The sequence below is a fragment of the Drosophila mauritiana genome, chromosome 3L (assembly GCF_004382145.1).
Source record: "Drosophila mauritiana strain mau12 chromosome 3L, ASM438214v1, whole genome shotgun sequence".
In the NCBI taxonomy this organism is placed as follows: domain Eukaryota; kingdom Metazoa; phylum Arthropoda; class Insecta; order Diptera; family Drosophilidae; genus Drosophila; species Drosophila mauritiana.
The window spans coordinates 17,696,342-17,717,624 of NC_046669.1; the positions used below are offsets into that span (position 1 = coordinate 17,696,342).

Below are 21,283 nucleotides of genomic sequence, written 5' to 3' on the forward strand. Positions count from 1 at the left end.
CTTTCCATTAACTTTGTCAATTCATTGGCAACCTATTGTTTAATGCTGTTGGCAGGTGTCGAACCGAAAAGTAATTATCATAAATAAAGGACTGAGTGTGCGTCTATTGATTAGTTTTGTTTAACATTTAATTGAAAACTTGTAAGATTTCCATTGTCCGATTAGCAATCGCTATTTGATGTCCGTTCAAGTGATTCGCACACGTGCCTGAATTCATTGAAAATATCAGTTTCTGATTAAATATGCCGTTTTGATTGGCACTTGCATGTGTCCGTGATTTAAGGCGGAAACGGATGTCATGACCGCTGAGCCTGAGGTTTTTCGGGGTTAACATAATTGCCCAGCCTGGTGCCGTGTTTCATTATAATCGCCATGGCCTGCTTAAGCCGCTAATAACACATCATTTTTGTGACACGAGCAACGTAGCCCAGTATCCCGTTACCAAGTCGCGTGGCGCGGCTGCAGGAGCAGCAATTATGGCCACTTAATCCGCAGCCACGAAAGGAATTGAAACTACAAATTGGTTTAGGCTTTCGCCTGGTTGTTTGCCGTCCAAGTGGCCATTTAAATCGAACAAAAATACTTCCTCACGCACACTTCAACCCTGAAAATTAACAAAAGGTTCGTTTTTCAGGGGAGGAGGAAAACTCTCTCACACACGCAATGCTTCAGCGATCTTTTCTCATACCTGCCTGAAAGTAGACTTTGTAAAATGTATTTTACATGTGATCAGCTTGCCATAATCCATGTAAAATATGTTGCGATGTAAAATATTGCGAACATACAAATTTATGTATCTCCGAACATTTCTTTTTTCATTTTTCATTAATTAAATAATGATTACTTTTAAGTTTCCTGAACTTTGGATTGGGTATTTGAAAATGTTATAGCTTTTTAAGACTGTTGCGATGTTAAATATTTCAAATATATTTACATAGATTTCTTTGGGTATCCAAATAAAATTATAATTATTTTCGAGATTTTTGAAATTAATAAATAAATTATTAGATGTCAGCGAAAGCCTTGACAATGCTATGACAACCCATTCAAATCAAAAACAAACTTTTAATTTTTTCAAATATTTTTTTCACTTTTATTTTCATTTGTTCCGTAAATCTTACATAATATTTATGCGCTTTTATTTCATTTACACATACACATAGATGTATTCATATATATAATTTTTGTTGTCTTATGAACATATTCATGAGATCAGTAATAATATTTATGTATATTAAAATATTACAGCATAATATAAAATGTACAATTAAACAAAGTGCTTTCTGCTAGCAATCACTAAACTACAACAGAAATGTTTCTTAAACTGAGTTGACAAAATTTCAGAATCAAACTTATCATTGAAGTTACGATATATGTATAAATGTATAATATGCGAAATACACGGGTTCATAGACAATTATCTGTCACTGTTTTGGCACCAAACAAAATTCTATACAAAAATGGCATTTGATTCTGTGATTCGAACTGCGCTATATACAAGGTCGAGTAAAGATACTTAAATTAAAAAACGGATTAAGTAGCATTGGGTCAAAAATATAAATTTCTTGTGTTTCATTCTGATTTTTTTCCATTTGCTTCGTTTTTCTTTAACTTTTTGTTCGAGTTTTTATGGCAAACCAAAAATCTGTACGACTTTTGGGCGCAAGGCCACAAAACTTTACCGAGATCATCGTGAAAACTAATTAGCAATAAGCAGGGGATAAAGCAAGGATGGTTCCCTAATTTAATCCCCTGCTCACTTGATGCAAACAATTTACAAAAATAATTTTTCATTTGGGTATGGTTGTAGTATTTCATTGTTTTGTGGTAATTCAAATTAAGATTGATACATGTGAACGCGAAAATAGTCTATTGTTTTGCTGGGAAATGTCCGGGACTGGGTGATATTGGATTGGATTGGATTTGATTGGGACTGTCACTTAGGCTACACAAATAATATTGCTTTATATACAAGTAAACTTGTGTCCGAAGACAGCGTAATAAACTCACTAAACCGACTTAGACATTCTAGAAAGTAGAACTAAAACGCTTGGCGAACTTAATTCTAAGCTTTTCGTTAATTTTTGTTTATGTTTCTGTGTTTCACTTTCTGCTATTTATAACATTTCTCATTGTAAAAAACGGTTGATGTAATTGTATTGTATAAATCCATGAGATCAATGCGATTTTTGGGAATTGGTTTTTCTTTCTTTTTGATTGATTTTCTTAATATTTTCGCTATGTTTGCTTTCATGTCACTGTATTCGATTAGCATTGAAACGCCCGGGAAATTCTAGCATATAGTGAAAATTGCCTATAAAATATGTTTTCCTCTTCATTTCTTTTTTAACTTTGGCTAGCTGCGGAGATCAATTTTCATTAATTTCCATTGTGAGAGATCATTAATGTGCATTCCAAAAAAGACTGTGTACGAATGGGAAAACTATCTCTCTTCTGGCCAAGTTTCAATCGTTTTGCCATCAACCTCCTGGGCGTGGAGCTTAAAACTATTATATTGTGAGACCAATTTGAATATGATGATGAACAAACAATGACAAAAAATATTACAAATAAACATAAATCATAAGAAATTTAACTAAAATAACATGACATAAACCGTAGACACAAAACATCACAAAAATGGCATAAAAACTATATACAAAATTAATTTAATGATTTTCATTCATTTTTTTGTTGCGTTTTTTCCGCTTTTGTTTCAACAATTAAAGCTAGGTGTGTGCTTGTTTTTGTGGACTTATGTTTAAAAAATTCTACTAGTTAAACATATTTAAAATATTTTTGTTTTTCTTGCAATTCGGAATTACAAATGCGAAGACATTGAAATTGCAGTTTACTTTGTTCTACAATAGAAGTAATTTTGTTGGTTGCTTATGAAAATGCAAGTGTGGAAATGATTAAATGCAAATCAAAGATTTTCAAAAGTATCTCAAATGTGGCAGTTTTCTTTTGCTTATCTCTCTCTCTTTTTTTGTACTAGTATAATTTGTAAATATCTCTCAAAAGGTTGTACAAAAATATGCATCAGCAAAAAAATAAGTGTGATTTGAGTCTCTTGCCAGTCTAAGAGTTTTCATTACTTTGAGCAGTTTAGATTGTTATCTTTCGTTCGGTTTAGAAATACAAATGCAGTTACCATAGACAAATAGAATATATTGTTCTTGTGTCCCGTCAACCTTCTTAATCATAGGCATACACATAGGCACACTCTTCGTGTATGTTGGCTGTTTGCGTATCTAACAATCCGTTTACGAATTAATGACTTTCTGCTTTCGCTCCTGCAGTTCAATAAATTCGTTGCACTTATGTACGGTTTAACTACAACTATGTTTAGATCGGCATATATCTTAAGGGCTAGCTGATTTCACTATAGATCATTCGATTACACGTCTCCTGCGCTTTCATCGCGCCGCAAAGAAGCCACAGCCCATGGCCAAAACGAAAACGGTCACAACAGTTGGCCAAGTGAAGCTCTGTGGTTTCTGAAAGGGAAATAAAACAAGAGCATTTAGTTAAGTTCAGGTGCGCACGTGAAGGCAAATCTTAAACATAAAGAACAAGTTGCTTTAATACAACGCAATGAAACTCTCATTTCAACCAATAGCTCCCCTTTGCGGCATAAAATATCTAAAACCACACACGTGACCGAACCACCCCTCTTTCGAACCGTAAATCAAGCGAAACTATTGACTGTCCGGCGGATGAACTTCATGTGGCCTGACCCAAATGGGCGGTCAACTTTTGTCCGGTCACTGGTGTAATTATTTTTCTATACAGCGCACTTGACTCCGCCCAACCCGCATCAATGGATTTATAATTTACACCATTTATTTGTCCAATAGTCCACGCTTCAACGGTTGCAGTGCGGCACGTGTGAATGATGAGGTGGTGGTGGAACTACAACCACCAAAAATCCGACTGACCCCACATTTATTATGCAAATTTGCTTTTCTGCTGTTTTCGCTCGAATTTTAGTCTATATTTTGATAGGACTATTGTGGCTTCTTCTTTGCGGTTAATGGTATGAAAGGCCATCGAACATGTGGCCATATTTTGATTTGATTTTTGGCATGAGCAGGAGAATAAATTATGGTGAAATACACACCATTATGCGAATAAAATGTGCTTTAGTATCTATGAGTATCTATGAATTAAGTGACACATTTTAATCCTAGATGTGTAGGTACAGTTTGTCACTTGCTAAAATGTGTGTTTGGGAATTATGTTTAATGTGGATAGCTTCCATTCCGCTCTCAAATCCTTGACTGCACTATAGTTAATTAGAATAATTTAAATGTATTTACATCTGCAGAACACCACTAGTTTGCATGCCTGTGCCTTTCAGATTACGGAATTTCTCACGCTCTCATTTAGCAGCTGACTGAGTCTCGGATAAGGTCAGATCCCAGCGAGCCGAGGGAGTCGCTATATAGCTTCCCGATCAGTCGGTAGCTTCCCCAAGGATGAGCCCCCACAATGCGACGATGGGCGATAAGAACGGCCAGAGCAGAGCCCATATGAATTACAATAAAAACAAATCGCAGTGAATAGGAATAACATAATGTAGAACTGAACTGGACTGCAAATGGTATCAGGCCTGAGTCAATGTGTGTGTCATGCGATTGCGATTGAATTTCTTCAAGTTTGCATTTCTTTCAACTGCGCAGGCAAACGCGCAAGAAACTAAAACTAAAAAACGCGACGCGTAAAAAAGTGAGCTCAATGAGGGCCGATACACAAAGGCCCGACTTAAGGGGGGCAGGGGCAGGGGGAGGGTGCACATGTGGCTATATAGAGGCGCCTGCCTTGATTAACATAAAGCGGAGACAAGTGACAAGAGCGACTCTTTCACTCCGCACTGCGCAATTAATTTTTATCGCACATTTAGCATGTGCAAAAGTGTTATACATGCCCGGGCCGCACTCCACTAAATACAGATACAGATACATTTGCGAGCGTATCGCATTCGTATCTGCATCCCAATCTGCGACTCCTTACGCGTACGGCAATTTGTCATTCCTTGCCGCGTATTTTTAGCACTTCTCTCTAGTTGAGCCTTTGAAAAATGTTTGCCACGTGCCACGGACTTAGTGGCACGAACTGCTAGCAGATGTGTGAAGTCCCGAGTTAATGAACTCCCCAACTCATATCCTCTTGTTATTATAATTGCTGGATAGTTTTGGACGACTTAAGCAAAGAAATATGTATCTATGGATTTGCAGCAAGATTGTATACTTCCTTTTGAGTTTCTTGGGCATTTTTTAAAAACTAAAGGGAAGGAATGTACTGACGAACGGACGTGGCTATCTCGATTTGGGTAGTGATGCTGATTATCCGAAATGAAAATACCCTTTCTCTGCATGCGTAGTGCTTTCTAGGATAGGTGGCCAATTCTTACCTTCTTCTCGGCCTTCTCCTTTTGTCGTTCTCGCTCCACCTGTCGCTGCTGACTGATGTGGCCATGGATGGCACCGCTCTCCGCTTGGGATGTACCACCGGGCTGGCTGTCGGTATGGCAGACTGGATTATTGCTGCTGGTCGAGTGGCTACTGGAGCTCTTCTTCTTCCGGGGCGGGATACGTCCATTGAACTCCTGCAGACGCTCCCGGCCGGCCGTAAAGTTGTCGTAGCGATCGCCAAACTCGTCCCAAGTGGCCTCATGATCGCTCTGGTACTCGCGCTCATCCTCGCCCGTCGAGGTCAATCGCTTGCTGTGGGAAGAGACGCATAATGGGCACTATAAATATCGCTGCACATATAGACGGTTGACTTGGGAACGTCATGAGCAATTATCAGTCGGTTCGGATTCGGGTTCGGGTTTGTATAGCACTATATGCCACTTGTGTGTGCACATAATCCAGCGACAACTTTGCGATTTCATTAATTAAAAACTTGGCGTTGTGTCGTGGGAATTGGAAAAGGGGTCGGGTGGGGCGAAAGGTGTCGAGATTGTGATGAATAATCTAGCTATTTTGCTTGGTACTTCAGTACGAATCAATTTCACAGCATGTGGGTAATGATTTCTAGTCTCTGTTCTTTTGAAGATGTCTCTATATATTTTTCTCATTGGGATATTTAATTGAATGAAATGAATGGAAATGAATTTAGATAAAATGAAAAGTTCGTTATGTATTGTTCCTTAACTAAATTACATTTATCCCTGATTCGAATACAAGCATAACACTGTATAGCTTTGTATATTTTAGTTGGTCTGAATGGCATCCTATCGTTCTTCTAATACATGTCATAGTTTGGAACTTTCCCTCTTATTCCGTACGCTCATCGATCTGAATCTAAATTACAGTTTGATTGGATTTGCACCACCCAGGCAGTGTATCTTTTGGCACCCTGCATCGCTGGCTACTCACCGTCTGGCCGCATCCGACTGGCTGCGCTGCAGGCGCATCTTGGGCGCCACTGGCGCCGATAACGGCGTGGAGGTCGACGTGAGGGGGCTGTAGAGGTGGCCGTGCCAGCCGAAGGCCGCCGGTGAGCTGGAGGTGCCCGCACTGGCCGTGTTCGGAGTGGGTGGCGGCGTGTAGCCGGCGTAGTAGTTACCGCCCATACCGTAGGGAGCGGAGTGGTGTGGCATCATGTGCGCCGACTGCTGCGGGTAGCTGTGGCTGCAGTGCATCGGCGGCGCTGACTGCGGTGGCATTGGCTGCGGTGTTGATGGCGCCGGATACGACGGATGTGGCTGCGGCTGCTGCTGCCGGAAGAAGTTGTACTCCTCGCCGGAGGAGAAGCTCACGCTGGTTCGGGGGGTGCGCGGATGGGGATTCGAGTTCGGATTCGGATGGCCGTGCGGAAAGAACACATCGCCGCCCGTGAAATTGCAAGAGGGGCTTGGCGGCGGATACTGGAAGATTTGCGGGGCTGAAACGAAAGTAAAGCGAATAACAATTTAAATACAGTAGGCACATAATAAGGAAATCGAAATCGAAACGAACTTACTATTATGCAAAAGTCTAAAATATTTAATATTTTGATGATGTACAGTTCGCTTACTTATTATGCCCGTAATAAAGATCACCCAACAATGGATGAGGTAAACAAAGGCGGCATTGGCCGGGTCTGAAATCAAGTCAACTTGAGTCAGTGACAATGTAGGGAAGTGTCTAAGGTCGGGCGCTGGCGATCCCATTGTCTTGCCAACTGCCACTTAGCCGACTGACTGTAAAACCCGCCGCAATTATGGCAAGTCCTCTCTGATCATAAAACCACCCATAAAACGATCAGGTAGCCCCTACCAGTTACAGGCTTCAGTGCACAATAAAATATAATATCTTCGGCCGGTGCAGCAGGAAGCCACATAATGCTGTTTTTAAGATAAAAGTAAATAAACCTCTAAAACTGGAACGTTGCAATTTGTAATGGCTTTCGGCTCCCTTTGCTTAATTAAGTAATATGGCTTATTTAACAATGTAACAACTATCCATTTAAGGCTTTTATCATAAATTGATATGGAACACTAAAAAAGACATCCAACAACTATTATTAAACTTCCTAAATACACCAGTTTATCGACATATTGCACTTCTGATACATAACCATGAACAATGGACACTAATATTCAACTTATTCGCAGTCTTAAGTATCTTACAAGCCGCCTGCAGACACATTTGTATCCAAGTTGTTTACACGTCATTGGCAATTCTCGTGCTCACTTGTTCGAAAGTATTTCATTTTTTTTTGTTTTGTATCTTTAGCAAACATTGCCAAGAGGGTCTACTTGAGTGGCCCAACTTGAAAAGTATCTGTATCTGTCTTCGAAATCTTCCAGCTTAGCATCATTTATGCATGTAACGAGAAGCGTATCTGTATCTGCGATTTGACTTCCAGTTGTATTTCAATTTTTGTATTCTCCTCCCTGTTTTTTTTTACTTGCAATTTCATGCAAATCGCCAACAAAAGCGTTGATAGGTAAATGCGCTGCCGAGCTGGCCACTTGGTATGCGCATAAATTGTGAGCTCCCCATTAGTTGGGTGTACATTTTCATCTGTATGATTTCTTAATGTTTATTTACTTAAAAAGCCATTGCCCAGCGACAAATGATTGATTGTAATGCAAAATTTATACAAATCGACAGCAGCCGGCGGCAGAAGTACGTGTATCTTACCGATTAGCAGCCAGCAAGAACGATAATTGACCGCAGGGAATGCCCGACAATCTACCCGATACATCCATCCATCCATCCGTCGGTCTGTCCGTCTGTCTTTCTGCCGCCTTGTCGGTGGTCAGCGTGCAGATACACAATAATGTCACTCACTGTCAACCTGCAGGCCACTAATTTGCAATTTGACCCAATAGCCTTGAACTCGAATCGAGTCGAAACGAGCCCACAGCTGTTGCATTCGCAGTTGCAGTTGCAAGAGCGCAAAAAATCTGTATTTAATTGCGGGCCAAGATCCGAACCAAAGCAAACGAAACCGAAGCGAACCGAGGCGAAGCGAGTTAAGAGCCACTCCTTGCCGCAGCCTTACCATCTGTATCTGAAAGATACAACTGCCAGGCATTTGAAACTAGTTTGCTGCTGGCCAGCAGCAGCTGAGGCACCTCACGTGCGCTCACCGCGCGCCATCGTAAAGTCGCTGTTAACCTTGAAAATCTGCCAGCTTTTGCCTCGGCTTCAGCATCAGCTTCAGAAACGAAGCGAAGCCAACGGCAGGGATCATTACTGCCTGGCCAACTTATATAACTAGCCATGCAATGTCGATGCTGGTACACACAGAAAAATACCATCACCACTTGGGTGATACAATTTTTCGAGCCATGAGTGGAGAAAGAAGAATTGTTGTCTTATATACACATATGTATGTATGTATGGTGCTCATCTTCCTTTGCTTCTATTTGTTAAAATATATTATTAACTTTCCGAGTTTATCTTAGTAAAGAACATTTGTAGAGGCTTTTCTCATCGTACACAATATCTATGATGAAATTCTAGAGCTATGGACATACCAAAAGCATTACAAGCTGTAATGAGGAATTGTTATTTAATATATATTTTTGATAAATTTTGGTGCGTCAGCTTCAGTTAGCTAAGATAGATAGCGCATTTTTCCATAGATTACGATGTAATCTACGATTAGATTAGCAAACTATTTCTATAGGTATTTAATCTTTGTTTAGGTGAGCGTGCTTGAATTTTTCTATTACAACAATTGGCTTAACAATAGTGTACGCTTCCTTTTATCGCAGAAAATAATTGTTGTTTGATTTATCTTGATTTATTAAACGCTTAATTATAGCACATTAGGCTTATATGCGTTATATAATTTACACGATAAATGGTTATAATGAGATATTGACATCAATTCGTACATGTACAAGGGGTGTACCCTTAAAGAAAAGTGTTAATTTCTTTAAGCACGTCTATTGAGTCACGCAAGTAAGGGAAAATTTATTTTCTTGTCAGTAGTCTTCCATTTAAATATTGTTTTGTGATTTCTATGATATATTTTCGAGTTTAGGAGGCTTTTCCTGGCCATCTCTATAAGGTGGAAGGTGGAAGATTTTTATGATCACTACTCAATGCGGGCGATGCAGTAGTTGTTAGCACTGCATTTGTTGGTGACGAAACGTGACCAATTGTTAGCAGTATTGTTTTATTCGAACTGCTGCATTCGCTTATATTTCCACGGGCGACAATATGGGCAAAATGTTTAATTGAATTACGAGTGCCAGTCGCATCTGGACAAAACAACGTGGACTGAAAAAAAAATGCAATTATGTGTATAATTCACTTTAATTCTCCATCGGTTCTAGGCGATGTTGCAACCGTTTCTAAGGCCGCTGGGCAGCAGCTGACAAACATCAATCAGGCAAAAGTTTAACTAAGCAGAACGCCTTAGAAAAAGCTCAAGAACAGCTCGGAGGCAGCGGAAAAACGTGAAAAATGCCTCGCTTTAGTTGCCACACAAAAGAACAAATCGTCGTCGGCAACGTTGAAATGCATTTTTAGTTGTGCCTTTGCAGTTGATTGCATTTGCAGTTGCAGTTTGCTGGCTGGCGTACCCGCAGCATATGTTGCTCATTATAACCTTGAAGTGCTGACTAAATGCAAAAAAAAAAGAAAAATGTACAAGAAAACTACACATAAAAATATACTAGAGTCACCACCGCGCACTGCACGGGTAAGTATGAATAAATACGAGTACGGGCTCGAGTGCTCGTATCTCCCAACAGCCCAACTCGAACAATTGCGTCGCACTTGGGATCGCAATCGGTATCGCCGGCTAAACGAGTTTGCAAAGTGCGAGTTCTATAACTTGGTCAGTGGAACGGAATGGGAAATGCCGTATGAATCGGCCAGATATCGAGTGAGGAAGCTATTGACCAGCTGAGATATAGGAAGGAAGTGGATGCTAACAACCTGACCGGCGGAGCGGAGTTTTTGTTAATAATAAACTTATAGGTTACCCACAAACTTAAATAAAATAAATATGCTAATTCCAGTTGAAACTGGAATCTTTGTAATCAAAAATCAATCTATAGTATACGTGAATATACAGAATAATCTCATGTTTCATTTGTGCCATCACAACTCCAAGTCTTTCAGAAAATTGCAATCTCTTCTCCCAAAATCTCGAAACCTCTCGAAGCGGCAACTTCACTTGACATTGACATTTATTCATGAATATTTAATTTAAAAATGAAAACATGAAAAAAACAGAACCGAAACAAGCTCAAGATGACAGAACAAAGAAACACTCCATACCGAGAACTCAAAACTGGGGTTAAGCAAAGTCCAAGATTACAACATGATATGCCCCTCCTCATCGGAGTGCCGAATAACTTGGCCAAAAAAAAGTGTGTATAAACTCATTTTACAGTTACCACATAACGCCCACACACGAAGAGGAAGCAGTATGAGCTGTAACCACAACCAAAAACAGTAAATAAAAATCCCACAAAAATTACATTTTGAGTCGTTCATTTAAGGCGATTTGTCGTCTGTCACGATGCGAGATTACTAATTTGGTTGGTCAACTCGAGTTTCACTTGATCGTCTGGTCGGTCGGTCTGTCACCTCGATTTAATTAGGCAACAACAGCTGCCGATGTTTTCGCCGCACAGTCGAACGGTAAAATTGCTCATGGCCAAGGCAAGTGACTAATTAATTGATCTTCAGGAAATTGGTAGAGAATTCCGAAAACAATGCGCCGACTCCTGATTAAGAATCTCTGTGTTCTGGCTGCTTCTATATATGACAAAAGACGACTGTTTTACAAATGCCTTTTTTGGGGTTTTTCACAATTCGATCAGTTTTTGTCTCGAACTGCATGTCAATCAGGTGTCGATCTATGTCCGAGTCGCAATCTACAGATCAGATCCCGCTGTTAGTGGCCAATTTCGGTAAGCCGCTAATTAGCCATTTGTGGAATGCGAGAAGTTTGTGAATTAAGGAAATAACCAAAAGAGAGAGGTGAAAAATATGCGGAAGCTAATGACAAATTTGGTAATGTCAAATGATTCATGTAAACAGAAGGAGAAAGTTCTCGTCAGATGTTACAAAGATGATTCTTACCATGGCAATTTAATTAACTTGCGTAATGTCTCGTTGGCAAGGAGAAAGTTTCTTTGTTTGACAATTTGGCAAATCCCGATTGAATCAAATTCACGCATCAATCTTGTGGGAATCCAAGAATACAAACAATACACTCAGTCAGCAGAAATTCTCGACAAAGGTCAATTGTATGAAGATATTAAAGCCCATATCGTCGGCAATTCTAAGTCTTAGCTTTGATGATCTAACCCAGTCCAGTTATGTTCGCATCGTGATGCGTTTAAAATATTTTAATCTTCTCGCAGCAAGGTTATACGTACTATAAACGAAACGGGGCCAGCAAACACGCGAGCCATTAAAGCCCACATAAAGCTAATATGAAAGAATTTAATTAAATATTTCAGGAATTAAGAGCCGTTGGAAAACGGCTTTAAAGAATGAGGAAACCCTTTTGAGGGACAGCTGAATGGAATTCCGAAATTCTCCCACCCACATCGCATTTTCATTCTTTGCCAATCTCCATGAGAGCTTTTTCTGGAAATAGCTCAAACGCTTATCACGACAGCCCAGCTAAAACCGGGGAGAATGTGCAGCAAGCTGCTCAATATTTTATCAGCGACAGACAAATGCAATTTTTCAATTTCCTCTCTTCACTCCACACACAACAAAAGGAAAACAGCTTAAAAGGCTATAAAAAGCCAAAGGAAAATCAGGCATAAGACGACGTTCCCAAGGAACTTATACGATGCACATCGATTGACAGGAAACTGAGCGAAACACAAGTCTTTGGTCTTTGCAGTTGTTTGCATATTTTCCGGGGATCCAAAGGATTTTCCGGAAGAGTGGAAAATGGCGAGCATGTGTTTTGTGAGCAAGCGGAACATTTGAAAATGGTTTGGGAAGACAGTAAAATATAACTGGCTGAATCAGCGCGTAAAAAGGATCAAACAAATATAAAAAAGTCTTAAAGAAAATGTTCTACACTGTAATTTGAAAATTGTGTAGTTTGGAGTTTCAGTAAAATATTACAGATGAACTAAACTTTTCCATTAATTTATCACCTTGGTTATCGCTAAAGCTTATTAGTTCTTATATATGAAAATCAGACATTTTAATTCTCCATACTTCCGCACTAAAATATGGCCATAAATGCCATAGCCACTTAACCAAATTTTAAATCTTTGCAACGAGCCAAAAGCATTAAGTAGTTGATTAAACCGAATCTCCGCCCAGTACCACGCTGCAATTAACAACGTAAATGCGAAAATTACAATTAAACAATAAATAAAACTGTACGCCAGCATTCGATCAGATGCAACGCAATTAAAATAATTAAAAAGAGAGAAAAAAAAAAGCAAAACTGCAGCCGCAAAACGGCAAACTGCACGTCTCAACAGCCGCGGCAAAAAGTTATTAATAAATGAATGGGAATTGCATTTGCGACTGGGCCAGACTGGCTGTCTTCGCTGCGTCATCCAATCCACAACCACTCGGAGCTTGCGTGCCCGTAGGGTTATCTATACTCGATCCAGTGGATCGAATGTGCCCCACCAACCCACCAACCCACCGAGCCACTGAAAACACCCACCCACCGACTGCCTTTGGCGTACACAATTACACGAGCTTATTTGTTGATTTAATTGTCGTTTGGCACTTTGTTTGCACATTTAGTAAGCGCATTTGATTTGTTTACCAAATAAGTTGATATTGATACTCCATCTGAGCAGTAGATAAATAGGAGCCGGGTTCTAAGCCCAGTTCATATTTCAGTAGTTTACTTAATGTTGAACATTAAATGGTAATTCCCAAATGAAAAGGGTTTTATTAAAAATAATATACAAAATGGTGTTTTTGTTTTTCAACTCTGTAGAATAAATCAGTTACCATTCCACTATCCTTCCTCATTTAAGCCCCTTTAAACTGGATCTCCCAGCGCTCTTTAAAAGCAGGAAAGGAAAACGCGAGGATACATTTTCCCTTTGGAAATCGGAGAACACCTTCAACAAATGTTCCTTTGAGAGCTCATCGCGAGGAAAATTTGAAAGTTAACTGGTGTCTGGAGCGTTTGCCAGCTTGCCAATTATAACAAGTAGCCAGGTATGATGTCTGTTTTGTGCCGAGGAGTATATCCTGTTCTTAGTTTTCCGCCTTTTGATACATATCCTTTTCCACTTCTGCCTTGAGCGTGTCGCACAAGTTGCATTGTCCTTAGTTCCTGAAAAGGAGTCGAGTTGTCAGCGCAGATGGGGTTTTGCCTAGCTTGTCTAGGCTCAATTTCATAACAAAAACTTGAGCACGTTCTATCCCCAACACCCCCCACTGCCCCACGAACTTAACCCGAACGCCTCAGTGCAAACAATTTAGCACGGCCTCAGCGGAGACTTAATCAAAAGCCAACTTAGCCATCCTGGCTGACTACCACCGTCTGAGCCCGATTCAGCCGTGTCCCGTCGCTTATAGTGGCTCAAAAGTGTCAAGTTTATATTCGCATTCAGGTAATATTTTTTCTTATTAGGCAAAGTGCCTGGCGGGCATTTAAACTTGAAAAATGTGTAAAGTTCATTGCGCTGAGTGGTGTGAAATGTAAACAAACTGGATATGTTATTTTTACTACTAGCTGACAGATTATCTAAGTTTCAATACGCTGAACATACATATATAAATGGGTGGAAAAAAACTAATAAAATAAGTTTTATACCCTTTTAGAAGTGTATTTTTGTGAAACAGTTTCTTCTAAAGTTCTGGGCTCAGATGGAAAATGTGTTTGACAGCTGGTTTTCAAGTTTTTGTTCATAACCCACTCTCAACTTTTACGATCAAATCATTTTCGAGTAAAGACTTCCGATTCGATTTGTCGCAGCTGTTTCGGGCAGATCGTCAAGAATGTTTATGCCAAATTTATGAAAGCAGTAAAGTCATAAAAAACTGAGCTGTAAGACAATATAAAACTTAAATGAAATGTAACAATTACAGACGACCCAACTCAATAAAAAAGCTGCATATGTATTTTCAAGAAAAAAATAAAAAAATCGAAAACAAATCCAAAAGGAAACCAAAAATCACGGTCAATGTGAAGGCGAAGCCGGAATAACAACGAAAAGCGAAAAAAATAAAGCAGATAACGAGAGAAACAGAAAAAAGCAATGCAAAATATGTAAAAAATAAAACCTCGCCGCCTGTACGTATAAATCAGCTTGGCAACAGGCCAAGCAAATCGAGATGGAAATGACGATGATGAAAAGCGGCGGCAAATCCTCCTATCCAACCCTCCTCCTATTTTCCCACCCCATTCGGAATGCTTTGCAGAAAAAAGAGGAGTTCAAAACTTGCGGTTAATCGGAGACCCTGCGCTCCCTCTCTTTCGCCAGGCGTAGGCTTCATCTCGCTCTATCTGCGCAGCAGTCAGCTGTGCTTTGTTGCCAGGCAGGATGCGGCAGGAGTCGCCATTTTTGCCGCCATTATGGCTCCTCTTTTCTACTAAAGTCCACATACACGAAGTTGCCGAGCAAAACAAAATGGTTGAAAATGTCAAGTGCGGCAGAGACGCCGGTAGCGAAAAACAACGCCTAGCAGCAGAACAGCTGTTGGCAACAGCAAAGCGAATGATGCGAATTTGCAAGCGAAAGCAGAGCGACCGAAAATTGGAGTTGAGTAAGGTGTGAGCATTTTTGTACTCTGTACTGTACCTACATAGGTACATAATATTATTATTATTATGATAACAAAAATCTAGGTTAAAAACTAAATGTTGAACGAAAAATGTAATAGTCCGCCTACCTACATATTAAGCTATAAGGTTGCGCTAGGTTTACACCTCTTCCAATCTCCATCCAATTAACCAGCAAATAAAATGTACCTGTTCCCATCACTGATTAGGGAACCGCTGCTGTCATTGCACCTTTTGTTGGGCGCCATTGGGAATGGGTTACGGGGTGGGCTCTGGATGCTGTATGCATAATCCTCTCCCAAAACAAAAGGCTCCCTGCCGCATTTTTTGCTTTTGGTAGGGAAAAGCTCTGTTGGTATTTAGGAATTTTTGTCGGGGTTGTTTGCGCCTCGCATTTTTAGGCTTTTAGGGTTGATAGCTGCTGGCTGATGACTAAGCGCGTTTCTGGCTAAAAGTATTCCGTGATTCTGCCTTGCATGTATGCATGACAGATGTGGGGGAACCAGGAAAAAGGGTTCTCGCTTCTTGGTTAACTACAGTTTATCCCTTTCTTGTTTCAAGGGCTTCAAGCATTGTTCACTAGTTTCGGGATGTGTCACGATTAGATAAATTATCCTCTTGAGTGGCTAACTGAAGTACATGATCGGCATGCGTTGAGTAGGGGCTTAGATGTGGTTCGGGAAAATGAGATAAGGTGGATTAGAGTCTTTTTAGCAAGTTTTTCAAAATAAATGCGGCGCATTCGAATTTTCACTGGGCGAAACAAAATGTATCTCTGTATAAATTATGATATTATAGACGAAAACAGATTGATACGCCCAAAAGTGACTCACTGTAAATCCGAGAAGGGAACGCTGACCAACTGTTGCTGACAGCAAAAAAGGTAACAACAAACCAAATAAAACAGCAAAATAATATAAAGTAACAATTCGGTTGTTCGGTGGAACCAAAGAGCGCAGCTGGCAATCATCGACAGCGCCAAAATCTATTATGCAAAGGCAACACAAAATTAAGGAACGCGAATGAAAAACCGCAAAGCAAACATGAAAAGCGCGCGCGCAAAAAAAAAAAAAGAAAAACAATAAAAACTGACCGCACTCAACGTGGCCGAGCACAAAAGCTACTTAAACAACCGTTAAGTCAAACACTTTGCAAATGGCCCACACCCTCAACCCGTTTGGCCCCCTTTGGAAAATCGGAAAACTAGTTGCCTAAGGTCAAATGGCGTTTAATAATTTGGGTTAGTCGAGTGGTAAGATATACGAGCAGTACGCTCGAGATAGATATCTTGCAGATACCCAGATACACAAGCACACACACTCACTCAAAAGTAAGACATTCGACTCGAGTTTGGCGCGTGCCAATTAAACGTGCTTAGCTCTGTGCTCCCAGCTCTGTTTTATTGCCGTTGGTTGGGTTATGTTTCCCTGGTTTTAGCCAGGTCTTTATTTCCATGCTGGTCCAGCACACGCCCAATTTTTTGCCCAGATATACGAACAATATCGCATGACAGCCAACTCGGCAGTTGTCTTGCATCTGTCTCGGTGTTTCTTTCTTAGAGCTTTACACACTGAAAGACTTAAGTCGTTGTTGGCGGGAGATTTAACAGCCTAGTTTAGGTGATTATGGTCTTAATGTGATTTTTCGAGCTAGTTACCACGATTACTACTCTATTTTCATTTATGAATAACATCAGTCGATTTTTGTCCCAGTAAAACATTTTTTAATTTGTAAGATTCCCACTTTTGGAACTCGATACAGTAATTCCCCCATATTTGTGTTTATTGCAGTTTTGTGACTTCGTTTATTGGGTTAGCTCCCTCCCCCAATCGAAACTTCTCAATTACTTCTCAATTTTCCCCTTTTTAAACTTGTTCGATTAATTTTTATTGAATTACCGCTTTTTTCGGCTTCCTTTCGAATGTGGCCGAGAAATTTGCCTTGCGCTCTGCCTTTTACATTTTTTTCGCTGATAAGCTGACAAAGTGCTGATACACAAAATATAAAAAAAAACTGGGTAAAAGAAAACAAAAACAACCTGGATGCAGTTGACGCAGTTACTCGAAACTGGATGAGTCAACAACCTTGAAAAGTGAAACTTGCACAAGGGGAATTGAAGCAGTTAACAAATAACGTCACAACTTGGCTAATTGCTGACCCATTTAAAAATGAGGCAAACCCTCCGGCTGTCCAGAAACTTTCTTAAAAACTTAGCACTGCCATAATTCAATATTAAAAGCGGTAATCCAAAATCTTAAACATTTAACATCGATTTTATAAAAAAAAAATTTTTTTCTTTATAGATCAAATTTATTAGTTTGAAAATATAAAATGCTAAGTTCTTTTTGAAAGGAATAAAGCAATTTAAGGTAACTATTTCGAGCCAGTCTTGAGTAGTGGCGAAGTATTACACATGTTGTTCTTTACAAATTTGTTATTTTGGGCATTAAAACATTAAGAAGATGTGTGCGAACTTCTTAAACATTTTGCAATTAATAACCGTATATGAATTGAAACTTCTTTTTGTGAGTATCTACAAATGTATTTGAGGTACACTGCATGGATTCCTGACTAACCACACAATTTCAATGTTCTTAAGGGTGGAGAATTGAGATCTTTGTAGACTTACCGCTCTGCTGGCTCTGGTACATCCTGACCCACTCGTAGAGGGCGTATAGCACTTGGTCGGTGGGCAGTGGAGACTGCATCGGCGTCTGCGTGGCCGACGAGGTGGTGGTGTTCGGCGATTGCGAGGCGGCGCTGCTGGCGCCGTCCGACGATGCGGAGGACGAAGACGAGGCCGAGGAGGCGGAGGCCGAGGACACGCCCGAGGAGGAGACGGACGAGGATGCGCTCGAGGGAAGTGGGTGGTTGTGGGGGGAGGAGTTGCCCGAGGCTCCCGATGAACTCGACGCTACGTCATCGGCGCCGCCCTCGGGCAAATAAAAGGGCACGGCCATTGTGTGGGTGTGTGTGTGTGTGTGCTGGCTTCCTTTTTGTCCTTATCCGCTTCCTTCCTTCCTGCACTTTGTTGGCACTTTGCTCTTCTTGTGATTGTTCTTCGCTGGTTTGTTTTGCTTTTTATTTTGTGTACAACTTTTGGTTAGAGTTCACTTTAATTGATTTTGTATTTCTTGTGCAAGATTTTGAATATTAGAAACTTTTTCATTTTTCGTGCAGTTTTTTGTTATGATTTGTTTTTATCTTTCTTGATTTGTCAAACAACACTCAAGTCAAGTTTTTGCTCGATTAGTTAGTTTTTCGGATTCTTTTGCGTTTTTCATCAACCCTTTTCGTGTTTAGAACTGATTTAAAAACACAAAACTGTTCACGATGGTTTTCGTTTTTTTCTTTTTGTTATTTTTTTATTCTTTGCTTTTGATGTTGTCAATTGGGGAAGAGCACTTAAAACGTGTCGCAGACTCAAAGAAAGAGGGCAGGAAACACGTCTTACTGGCTCCGCGGCTAAAAATGAACTGTTCGCACTGGGGCCTCAAACTACGGCAACAGAGCCTCTACCGCGACGTCGGCAGAGCGGCAGCGTAGGCGCGCAGCCAGTGCAATCGCAATCTCTCTCGCTCCCGCTCCTGCACATGCACATGCATGCAGGTAGTTGTTAGATGGGGAGGGGGGGCCGGGTACACTCGAGAGAAAAAAATATTTAAAAAAATTCCGCTCTTTGCCTACCCTATAATAGCTGCGTGAGGAAGAGTATACTCGATCTACCATGAAATGCAACTACATATATGCATCCCGGAGCTTAGTTAGCATATCTAGGGTTTTAATATTGTAAAAATGTAATTGATTGGCTTGCGCATACTGGAAAAAAATGAATTATATAATTGTTAGCTGAAGTAACAATTATAACTCATAGATGAACAAACAATGTGAAGGGTATGTCTTAGTTGGTACTCTTACAAAACGTTCTTTCTCGTTTCAACTAAGAGTGAGTGGGCAGGCTGTGTGCGCGTGTATGTGTGGGTACACAAAGATCTTGTCGAGCAGGTAAATTCAGAAGAAGAAGAAGAAGTCATCAGAAGGAGCGAAGAGGCAGTGAATCCGACTGCGCTGCCCAGCGAACGCCAAGACAAAACAAAAACTGCAATTGTACAACACTCTTTGCTTGTGGTTTTTGTTATTGCACTTTGCTCTTGCTTTCGGTTTTGATTTGTATTTGTTTAAACAAGAGAGCGGAGGGAGAGCAAGCGTTCTTAAGAGGCCATAAAACCGTAGTAGAAAGAGTATGATAAATGGGAGTATATTCTATGAGCGGATTAAATGAGTAAAAAAGGTAGCAGAAAAAAGGAGTTTTTAGACAAAGTTTGATTACTTTTCCACATTTTAAAATATTTTGAGAAGGAAAGTTCACAATGTTATATTATTTAATACTTTTTTTTAAATATAAATTTAAAGAATGGCAACATGATAAACAAATGATCCAACTTGCCTAGATCAGTTTTTATTGGCTGAATGTACATAAATGCAGACAATGATTATTTAGTAAATTGTATTTAACAAAATAAATTAAATTGTTTTATTATTTGTGTATTCAAGCAATGTAATAAAGATTATTAAGTTGGAGTTCATTCGCACTAAACATTTCAAACGTGATTTTGAATATATGATAAGGAGTTTAACTAATTACATTTCCGATTTGGATGTTGGCTATATTTAATCAATTTCACCATATATCAAAAATTGACTGTGCAACATGGAAAACCTGTTTTCGATCTTACTCTTGTCTTCCTCTGCATCTTCCCCTCTCCCTCCCACACATTATACAAACAGGCTTTTTCCTCTCCTTTTCTCTCTCTATTGGCTTCTCTGTCATTTCCAACTTTGCGCGCGAAAACGCTTGAAAAAAATTACGAAATACGCATAAAACAATTCTTGGCTTTTAATTTAAATTTTACGGCAAATAATTGTCTTAGCTGGCATTACTTTAGATCCATTTATTAGCTTTGTATCTATGTATGTATGTATGTATGTATGTAGTGAGTAGTAGCTCTCTTAATAATTTTGTGTTTCAAAATGTACGCAATATAATTAAAAACAGGTTAGACTTAGAACTAGTTTAATAGCTCATATTAAAAAAAAGAGGCCCGTCGAAAATTCTGAAGAAAGTGCACTGTCATTTAATTTAGTTTTATTATACTTGTTTGGATTCCTTAAATTATGTTTTCAGCTCTACCGACACCTTTTTTGCTTTCATCCATATTAAAAACTTTCTTTATATAATAAACTAAGATTGAGGTCAAAAATATGCCGATAAAGTGCGATAACGTAGGCTAACGACTCGACGACAACTGTATGTATGGATGTACAAACATATTTATGTACATTATGCAAGGATTTCCCAAGATGACGAAATTCAAGCACACTCTTGCACAAAACGGCATAAAAAACATGAACATGTGCGAGCATGCAACAAGCGAAGGAGCGCAAAGCAAAAAGAACAAACGTTGGAGGAGGAGGAGCAAACGGGGATTAATCAGAAAAAGGGGCTCGATTTTTGTGATTTATTTTTTGTTTTCCCTCAGCTTTGCTTATGTTTTTAGATCGCCTTTATTATATTATTTGTATATCTTTCCCGTTCGCAACTCCAATTACTCGAGGCAGTGCAAAATAAATACAAAATATTTGGATACGAAACTGATAAAGCGTAATTTGAGTGCACTGTGTCGTCGAATTGGCTGTCAGTGTCCACAAAAAGCAAAATAAACAGTAATGTGTTGTTTTGAAAAATGCACGATTGAACAGGCCATTTTAGAAAGGGCAGTGGTTTTCAGATAACAGTGTTTTGAATGGGGGTGATGAAATCAACTTGAGGCACCGTTGGCGTGTTATAAGTTTAATAACACGCAGTTTCTGTATACACAAAGGCAGTAGTCATATTTTCCATACTTTTTCAAAGAAGTTTCATATTTAAAGCTAAGATTGTGTTCAAAATTCTACTTATTTTCAATTGAAATACGAACATAAATATATGCATTTTAAATAAAAGAAATAACAATAAAAAGAGTAACAATGCCAAAAACAATGAGTAAGAAACTTTTTTTATCTAAACAACTTATTAAAACTTAAATTT

The 21,283-nt window shown here is 39.5% G+C and overlaps 1 protein-coding gene across 1 annotated transcript; it reads right to left on the reverse strand.

Annotated features, from left to right (window-relative positions):
- Window positions 1-1,606: 1,606 nt before the first annotated feature.
- Window positions 1,607-18,672, reverse strand: LOC117139914 (cell death protein hid). The gene is made up of 4 exons (XM_033302596.1): window positions 17,825-18,672; window positions 6,387-6,894; window positions 5,417-5,729; window positions 1,607-3,500 (listed from the first exon to the last, which is right to left on the reverse strand). The coding sequence occupies exons 1-4, from the start codon at window positions 18,153-18,155 to the stop codon at window positions 3,420-3,422; spliced, it is 1,233 nt and encodes a 410-aa protein (XP_033158487.1). The 5' UTR covers window positions 18,156-18,672; the 3' UTR covers window positions 1,607-3,419.
- Between the last annotated feature and the right edge of the window lie 2,611 nt (window positions 18,673-21,283).